This window comes from Egretta garzetta, unplaced genomic scaffold (genome assembly GCF_000687185.1).
Source record: "Egretta garzetta isolate BGI_Z169 unplaced genomic scaffold, ASM68718v1 scaffold256, whole genome shotgun sequence".
Classification (NCBI taxonomy): domain Eukaryota; kingdom Metazoa; phylum Chordata; class Aves; order Pelecaniformes; family Ardeidae; genus Egretta; species Egretta garzetta.
In genome coordinates, this window is record NW_009260073.1 from 52,057 (window position 1) to 61,994 (window position 9,938).

The 9,938-nt window shown below is 40.5% G+C and overlaps 1 protein-coding gene across 1 annotated transcript in view; it reads left to right on the forward strand.

Annotated features, from left to right (window-relative positions):
* The first annotated feature begins 6,933 nt into the window (after window positions 1–6,933).
* GABRA2 (gamma-aminobutyric acid type A receptor subunit alpha2) overlaps window positions 6,934–9,938 on the forward strand; it is a 59,539-nt gene continuing 56,534 nt past the window's right edge. Inside the window, exon 1 of the mRNA XM_009641241.2 lies at window positions 6,934–7,011. Coding sequence (XP_009639536.2) covers window positions 6,958–7,011 — 54 coding nt within the window. The 5' untranslated portion in view covers window positions 6,934–6,957. The remainder of the gene's footprint in view (window positions 7,012–9,938) is intronic.

The following is a 9,938-nucleotide window of genomic DNA, read 5'->3' on the forward strand; positions in this document are numbered from 1 at the left end:
GTGAGTGAAGTGAAATAATGGTCTTCAGTATTCTGCAAGATTATTAATTCAGGAAGTTGAAAATCATATTGTCATTCTCTATGGGGAAACCTATTATTATATCACCATTAAGTACTGATTAAATATACATTGTCCTTGTATAAATATATTATGCTAATAGTCCTTCCATGATCTTATAATACTTCAGGATTATTCCAAAACCAATAGGTGTAGAAAATCCCTTTTTTTTGAATGGATAATACAGTAATTTTCCTCTATGTAGTCCATCAGATAAGAGGTATAGGAGAGAGATTGTGGAGCATAGGCCAAACTTTGGATTCACAGTATATTTCACAAAAAACTGTATGAACATCTTAAAGTTTTTAGGAGGACTCACCTTGATACAGCCAGTATAGAGTAATCTGCAGACAAACCTGAATTAATAGCACTAAAACCACAGCAAGCTGAAGTTACCTCCCCCCATGTGTTCACCCTGCCATCTCAAAAATGCCAATTTTATTGAGCAACTTTTAATAACTCACACTGCCAGATTCCACACTGTTAACAGAACTGGAGCTACTTCAAAACCTCCTCACATTTCTCAGTACCTCCCAAGTAACTGCAGTATAGCAATGCTCTCACTCAAGCATAAGTTCATTCAAATATGGCACAGGTATTTGGGTGGAATAATGTGATAGTTCCTGCCATTCTTCTGTGAAAGATATCCAAAGCACTCACCTTCAAATCAGTCTCTGAAGTGATAAGAGTCTTGGAAAGAATTATGGGCCCTGTGGAAGTCAAGAGCATTGATTTCAGTGTGACTGGGATTTTTACACTACAGCTTGGTTTGCCGGATGACTGGAATGCAGCAATACATAAGAATTTGAGGAGACATAGTAACAATATGCAATTGGATGCACGTGATTAGGATTAGTATTTTTAAAAGAGAAAGAATTGTTGTGCATTTGAGAGACTCAAAGTACAAAACATATAAAGCCATGAAAATTGCAAGGAAGCAGAGATTATTTAAATAATGTGTGGGAATAGTATCCAGGATCAACTTACATTTGCTCTTTCATTTTTAGCAAATAAAAGCATATTGTGTCATTTGAGAATTACATGGCTTTACAAGTATGGTTCATGCCTTTTGAGACACGTGTTTTCGGCACTGTTGGTATATTAGTGAAGTACAAAATTCTTCATTGCAAGAATATTTTTTCAGTTTCTTTTAAGTGAGGGAACAGCAAAGACTCGTATTCCATTTAAAATAACATACACAAAATGAAATGAAAAGTACTGAATAACATTTCACTTTGAAATATTCATTTTTCCATAGTGTTTATGATGTAACAGAGGAGCAACTGGAAGGCTGTGAATTGTTGCTTAAGATGGAACAGGCTGATAGAAAAGGCAGGAAGCTGTGAAAAAAATCACCCTGAAGAAGGAAGGCAGTTGGGTAAGAGGGATATATTTAAAGAAATAATTCTTTATGGTCTCTTTGGATAGCTCGATCCATTTGAATTTTGTTTTGGGGAGGGGGGGCTGCTGTTTTGTTGGTTTTTTTTTTTTTTAATACAGAATAAGAATGAATTTGAGGAAACACTGTGTTTATACCTGAATTAAAGATTGGCCTGCTGCTGTGCAGAAAAAATGAATTTAATACCCACATTTCCTGAATGTGCTCGTGGGGGTGTGGATTAAGCAACACAAAACCAGGGAAGCAAATTGTTCTCTGCAATCCAAACTACTCCAGTGAAAATATGTGAAAGCTACAAGTGTGCCAATTTGGGCTGCAGGTACATCTCTAGCAGAGTTGTATAAACAGTGCACAAAGACTACTTTGCATATTTTCTTCAATTTTTTGCATGTAGGCTGTTGGTGTTTTTTGGCAGACTGATCTCTTAGTTGAATGTCTATTATAATGTAGTCTTTAGGCTCAGAGCAAGAGAAGGGTCCTTATACAAACAGAACCCCCTGCTAAGTCCTTTAAAATTTCAAAAATTAAATAAGACTCCATTCAGCTACAATTCTTTCCTTGAAGAGGAACTGTGATTGAGAATTGTAACAGCCATTTACACTTCCCTGTGGAAGTAACCCTGCTGGGCAAATACATAATTTGAAAAACCCAAGAATAGTCAAGGATATGATGATGATATGAGGTTCCTGTTAAACTGTTGCCTGTAATAAATGGGAAGTAAATGAGAGGAGTGGGAATTCTGTGAAGAATGTGGAGTTGGAAGTTGGAGTTACGTGACTTGACAAATTAGATAAAAAAGACTTTTTTTTCCCTTTGTGTCTTTTGCATCCCATATGACTGCTCCTCTGCCTCTGGTGTTTTTGAGAAGAGATTCAGGCTGTCGTAGGGAGACCCAGCACTGGGGAAGATCTTGCTCTGGCTAATGGACGTGCTCTTGCCTGCTTTTTATACAGCGGCAATTTGGGGTTAGCTAAAAGCTTCCTTCATGTGCTGCAGCACTACGTTCCCCAGGAAGGGGGGCAAGGAGCTGCTGGAGCCACCCCTGTGCCCCCAACACAGCATTCCAGCAAAAAAAGGGACTTGTAATGCAATGCACCAGATCAAGCCTCTGAAGCCAGATGGTGCAATGAGAAAACTGCGTGGAGGGCCACCAGGGAAGAGGGGACAACCTGTCGCCCTGTTCCCAAAATGTGGCAAGCAACTTTGTCCACCCATGCCAGGGTCTGGCCAGGCCTAGGTGAGGACCTGTTCAGGTTCTTAGTTAAGACAGTAGGGACCATCAGCAAGAGTTCACACCACAAAGCCAGGTACCACAGAATCAGTTAGAAAGGACATAACAAGTTCTCTCTTCTCAAATAATCTTGGTGATGTTTAATAAACTCTTGCCCTGGGCACTGCTTTTTGTGTGGCAGATTTGAATGGCACCGTCCAGAGCTTTTGGGCAACACAATGCTTACTTTGTAGATGGCAGCATAATATTTTGCTAGCAGCCGCTCAGTTGCTCTCTCGAGTCAAGCAGTTGCTATCCAGATGCTTGCAAGTACAATATTGTGTTGACACAAACTATCTGCCATGTGCAACTATTTATACATTCTCACTATGTTAGTGAGATATGAGGGCAGCTCTGTTTTTCCTTAAAAATCCTTTTGCGCTTAACAGGCAGATTTGACTCAGTACCGTGCAAATTAATATTACAATGCAGCCTCGTTTTCTCCCCCTTTACAGCATGGACAGCTATTGCTTTGGATTCCCCTAGTGAGTCACCTCTATTTCACTGGTGATTCATTGCTTGAAAGGAAAGGAAGGCAAACCAGGCCTGTTTACACCAAGTGTCATCCATTTATCTGGTTATTTACTTATTTTAGCCCGAGGCATTCTCAAAGCAATGGAATGCGGCTGGACTGAGAGCTGCAGAAGACTGAGGCTTTTTTCCAGGCCCTGGGCTGTTCTTGGCACCAGCATATACAGAAGTGAGTAGAGATGAAATGGAGAACCATCGTTCACGTAAAGATCCCTTGCACTGAAGCATGGAAGAGTGGGGGAAGGATTTATACTGCCAGCTTAGATGCGTGCTAGGAGCATTCTGGATATGTGCATCCTTGGGTACTTCAGCCTCCTCCAGCAGAGCTAGTTGAGAATCCATCTAACCAGCTCCTCAGGAGCTGTGATGGTTCTCATCTGCCCAGCTAGGGAGCTTCCTGACCTCTCCATCTGTTGGTGCAGCAAGGGGCAATTTAGGAAACTGCAATACTTGGAGCAGGTTCTGAAATCTAGCAGTTTGTTTATGCAAAAGTCTTTACTATGATTTAATTTTCATTCTGCATAATATGTCATCTTCAGAGTGCAGAAAAGCTGAATTCTTCTTTTAAATGTATAAAAATACTATAATGGCAATTACTTAACCCAGATATGTTTATAAATAGCTCAATGTTTTTGCAAAATGTGAGCAAACTGTCACAGGCTACAGCTACATCCACAAGCAATTATGTGGTTTATGATTTTTTCTAAACAACATGGGGTTTAGCACAACACTCTTCCTCCTAAATCTTACTCTCTAGACTCCATAGACAAAGAAGCTACATTTGTGTCGACTCTGTAGGGAGCAATGTGATTTTTTTGTTGTTCTTGTTGAATCTAGGCAAGACATTTCATGTTAGAACTGTCTTTGGCTTATTTGTTGTTAGTGATAGAAGAACACCTTCGCGTGTGTTTTAGCTAACATTAGTCACAGACAGGAGGAAACTCTTTGAAGTCCCGGGAGGCAGGATCATTTTTAAAATGCAGATTTTTTGCCACCCAAGATAAGGTAATCTTGGATCAGCAACAAAAGCTTTCCTGACTAGGAGCAGTTATTGGACAGACTGCTAAATGAATTCTAGCCATTCTTTTAAGCAGTTCTGAAATTAGGGCAAGGGCTGAATTTTTTTATCAGGACTTCAGAAAAGCATTCCTTTTTCTTTTAAAATTCAAAATTTCAATTCCTTCTTTCTAGGAATAAAAAACCCCATGATTTTTTCTGCTCGAAATCTGTCACTGCCAGAACTGCCAATTTCAGCAGTTTTCAGGCAATCTGAAGGTCTGTATTGTGCTTTTTATTCTAGAGTGACTTGTGCTTGTTCACAAAAGACAGCACCCTTTAAACCAGTTTCTCTGGAAAACTCGTCCCTCAGTAATCCCTTTGTTTGTCATTCTATATTCCATTTAACTTTCTGCTTGATTTACTACTCTTTCATGCTACTGACTTTCCAAAAGCAGAATTTAATTAATTAATTAAATATTTTAGATAGAAATATCACTGCTCAGTTGCGTCATCTGCCTACAGACTGCATTATGGCGGGGGAAAAAGACATGCAGAAGCACATCTCAGAAGTCGTCTGAGGCCTTGAGGCTTAGGCAAGTCCATTGGTCATTGATAAATTCAGGTGCATTGAATATCATTTAGGGTGGCCAAAGGTGAAAAGGGGAGATGAGGCCTTTGCAGAAGCAAAGGCAGGCATTGACGAATGATTCCTGGTATTTCCAGATTGCAAAGTCACCACATGGCAATTTTGTGGGCAACACAAGGTGGCAGAAGTCTAATGTCTCTCCTTTCTTTGTATTCCTGGAAAAAAGGTTGATCATAACTGGCCCTACATCTGAATATCAATCCCATTGTAGCAATAGAAGAGCACTCATCTTTGAACTTTAAAATATATTCAAATAGAATGAACCTCAAAGTAGGCCCATGTTGTCATGTTGAATTTTAGAAATGCTGAATATTTCTATCCCTGTAATAAACAAGCTCTACTTGCCCCAAGCTGGACAATTGGAACATGAAACATCACAAATCTGTGTTGCTTTACACGAAAAATGTCTTCAGAGTCCAAGGAATACTTGAGTGAACAGCTGAAAGATAAAATAGACTATATTTGTACAAGTAACACAAATGTAAAGACGTTTATGAAATGATTTAACATATATTTGCATTTTATGCATTCTGTCTTGTCTATCCAGAGCAAAGGTCTTGTTTTGCTGTAAACTTACTTCCAGCCTGCTGTGATATGTGAGTTCCCCATAGGTGCGAAAAGAAAACAGGAATTTGCAGCTGAAGAAAACTATCGCTTTTTATAAAGGCAGATCTCCCCTTCCTCTCACTCAAACCAAGAGTTACAAGCCAGTTCTATTTATCTGAGCTTTCCCATCCCAGCCGGTGTGTGTATTGCATTGCCCTCTGCTGCTCACTTTACATTTGTCCCATCATGGAAGACCTACTCTAAAAGGATGATGCAACTCTCACTACTCCCGATAGAAAGCCAAGACTCTTCGCTCATTCTTTCTGTAGATCTCAGTGTATTTGGAGAAGACTAAATCCTGGTGTGGGTTTTAAGGTTCAGATTTGGGGGAAGTATAATCCTGGGAAAGAAAAAACACTCATAAAATAAAATACGTAAAATAGGAAAGCTCATTTCAATGCCCTGTTCTGCTGAATTTCCCAGTGCACTTTGGAACTTGACTTAAGGCTGATTACACACAGCTGAAATAAAGCTGGCACTGGCTGTTTACTCCTGCTCTTCAGTCAGGCAGTCTGTATGACAGAGCTTCTGAATGAGCACAACTCTTCCCAGTCCTGCAGTGTCACAGTTAGACAGAAAACCCTGAAGATCAAAAGTTGCTCGGGCACTTACAACAGTGAGCACCGCAAAAGGCCAGAAGATTTTTCTTGCTTCCTTGTTTATTATGCCAGCATCTACTGTTGAACAGTGCATTTCAAAATAATGTCACCTCTCTGAGGGATTTGGGGCGCTGTTTTGGAGAAAGCCAGTGACTAGAGGGGTTTTGGAGACCTGAGTCGTCTTTTCTTGCAGAAATCTTATTTCCGTCATCAGTTCAATGGGGCATAATGTGGAGCTGCTCCTGAAAGGAGCCAGCTTGTCCTTTCTTCTTGCTCAGATTAGCGTTCACGTAGCTGCATGATGAACTAGTCTAGGGACTGACTTGGTCAAAAACTAACTCTCCCTTCAACTTTTTGTTTTGTCATGATTCACTAAAATAAAATAAATGTTTAAAATTACATAGGCACTGCATCTTGGTTATGTATCTCGAAGACATGAATGGTTAACTATTTAATTCTTATAAATCTACATTTTAGAAGGATAGTCTTTCCAATAAGGAATACTATATTGTCTGAGATATGTTTTATGCCTTTTTAGAGATGAAAGCATTTAGAAGAAGCATACTTTATATTTAAAAAGTCCACTGCTATATCACATATAAAAATTTCTGCAATATCACTTCGATTTTCATATATATCCATCACTTTTTTGCACCCCAATGATGACTGGTTTTATTCTTACAGCTAAGAGTGCTGCTGGCCTAGATATAAGGGTGAGGATCGTTCTCAGGCAGCACAAAGTATATTATGATTACCTTAATCTACCAAAATTTTTGTCTGGAACTAGTATGCTGCAGAACATACCCCAGATCAGCATACTGTGTTAAGTTCTGTTTGGCGTTCCTTGATAATGTCCATGACAGAAAATGTTTACTGCCACCTTCCTAATGGCTACAAATGGGAGGTTTTTGAGGTTTTGAGCAATTTATTCTGCCTGAAGGATGGAGTAACTTTGTCATCTAAATTATTCTTTCAAGCAAAGTGGTAAAGGAAACATTTAATTTACTATTTTGCAATATGGAGAATGACTTGCCTGGGCTTAAAGTCTCCTGTGACTCCATTACCTCTAAACTGGAAGAAGGGCTTACGAAATGTCACATACTTGCCCTGCTCACAGACTCTTTCCAATCTCACAAAGACTCACAGAGTCTTTCCAATCTCACAAAGGTGTTGTGAAACACCGTTTGTAAGTGTGTACAGAGCTTTGAGAAGGGGAATAATAAGATTGTAAGGTCCTTCTTTTAAGATACTTTAAATATCAAAATAGGGATTGAAGTCTAGTTATGTATTTCAGCAAATATAGCAGAAAAGAAATGAAACCTTTTAAGTAAAATAATTTGTTTATACTTTGAAAATAACAATTTGTAGACCTGCTGCCTTCCAGTGGACTGTTTCGAGTCCTATTCAAACCAACGGCATGACTCCCTACCTCCTAAGGCACTTGTGTCAGGACTCCAGAGAGTCTCACAAACCCAGGTGATGTGTTGGACGCCGCGCATGACTCAGAGCTCACTGAAATTCAATGATGAATGACAGCATTCAACACCACTCCGCAAATAATAACGCAGAAAGGAAGAGAGAGTTCCCTGTTGACTGTGCACCTGAGGGGGCTCAAGTAGCTGTTTCTAACCAACAAGAGCTAACACATCCAGTCTGTGTGAGCCATGCATGCACGTAACCCAACAAAACAATAAAAACCCAGCAATACCACCCTTTTCTCCTCAAATGCTATCAGCAGCATGGGTTCTAAGGGCGTGGGACTATCACGGAGAACATTCTCTCTGATATCAATTATATTGCCCCTGATCTCTCACACACTGCCTCAGTAAGCTGTCCCTGTGCTCAGCCTCCCTGTGATTTGGGATGCCCCACAGGGCCGTCCAACTTGTTTGAGAAGGGGAATGAGGAGTTATTTTCAAGTTTCTGACACTTTTAAGGTAGGTGGTTTATCTGAAGTGTGACTTCAATGCATGAAGCTATGGTAAATCTCCGAGAACATCGCAGGTGATAATTGTGATTAAAGCCTAAAACCCAGCACATTTTTCTGGGGGAAGGCTTTGAGCACAAGCTCATTATAAATACACACCTACCCCGTGCAGCTGTTGAAGAATGACAATATGCTATCACAGCAACGGGAAGCCACCATGACTGCTTTCCTTAACAAACGTGTTTTTCTATGTTTTGGTGCAACCCACATACAAAGGTTAGATTCTAGTGTTGGTATTATGGTTGCTTGAAGTGTCTTTTGGGAAGGAATGCCATGAATATCTGTGGAAAAAATTATTCTACTTCTATTAGGTAATGAATTTCACATAAGAATAAATCACAAAGGCTCTTCATTTTATATGATTTTTTTTTCTGCATATATTGATCTTTGTGAAGTCACCCTTTCTTAGAACAAGTAGTTAAAAATAGTTTTCTTTACTGTGAGGGTTGATCTTGCCTTTAGTATCAGCTGTTAATTTGCAATGCATGGGGACTTGCAGGCAGATCCAAAGAAGCCTTTAGATTGACTATAGATGCTTAACTGATCAGATAATGGAGAACTGTGAGCAGAGCACATTTTCACATCTGGACAGGGGAAGATGAGGGCCTTGTACCTTAGACGTGGCCAGGGTTAGATGGCTGCTGAATGAGCGTTCTTCGGACTTCAGTTTTTGCACTTGTGCCTTTATCTTTGTAATTTCCCACAGTTTGGGCTGTCATCCTAGAGGTTATTTAAAAACAAAGAAATCCAGCTTGTTCCCTCTCTCTTCCCAGTCTTCCTGCAAGTTATGAAACATGTCAAAGTTGGAAGTAACAGATTGTCTTGATGGCCCAAGCACTTTTCTTCCTTTTGTCTCTCATGCTCTGCTGTGGAGTCACTAAGCCACTAGAGAAGGAAAACAAGGGCACCTCCAGTTGCAAGCAGCAACACTTAGGAAGCAGGAAACAAAGGAAGAACGGTGGGAAGGAAAGTAGGAAAAAGAATCCCCCGTTGTTTGTTGTTGATTCTATAGTCAACCTAATAAAATAATGTTTTTCTTTTCTTTTTTTTTTTTCCTTCTTTTTTTTCCCCCACCATGTCTGTGCATGCAATTTCACACGTTCACTTTGGAACTGGTAATGATTCAGAAGCAAACTTCAGCAAAACAACTTCAGCCAAAATGCAACAAGCAGGTATGCCAGTGATGTTAAGAGGATAATTGAGAGCTGTGTTTTCTGCCATTAACAGATTGAAAGGAAAGGAGATGGAAAGAGATTGGTTAAAAAAAAAAAAAAAAAAAAAAAAAAAAAGCTGTGATGTTATGGCTGGTGTTATTTAATTAATTCTCAGTTAACAATGCAAAATGAGGGTACGCTAAATATAAACCCTTATCTTTTAATTGTCAAGCCTGTCCTGATCTACTTGCGCCGAAAACCCTAAAACCAATGGGAACGAAACCTAGCAGCGGGGCAGCCCCTGCCGAAGAAGGACGGGGTGTGAGGCAGGCGGGCGAGGGGCTTGAGAAGGCAAAACACCAGCGAGTAAGGCGAGCTGAGCAAGAACCGGGAGGTTTGTTTCCTCGGCTGCCTGCATCCTGAGCTCCCCTTACATGACAGACTTCCCTTCTCTCTGCATTTCAATTAGGCTGTGCCAATGGGCAAGTGGGGAAAGGAATATTAATGAGGCAGCCTCGGAGCGAGGGCGGGCACCGGGTGCCGGTGATTATTCCCACCGCAGGCCGGGAAGGGCGCAGGGGTGGTCGGTTGGCTTGTGCCCCATCAAACCCCTACTTAACAGGAGGCGATTAAAAGGTTGAGAAGGGCCACGGAAAATGTCGCTCCTCGCCCCGGGGATCGCTTATCGCC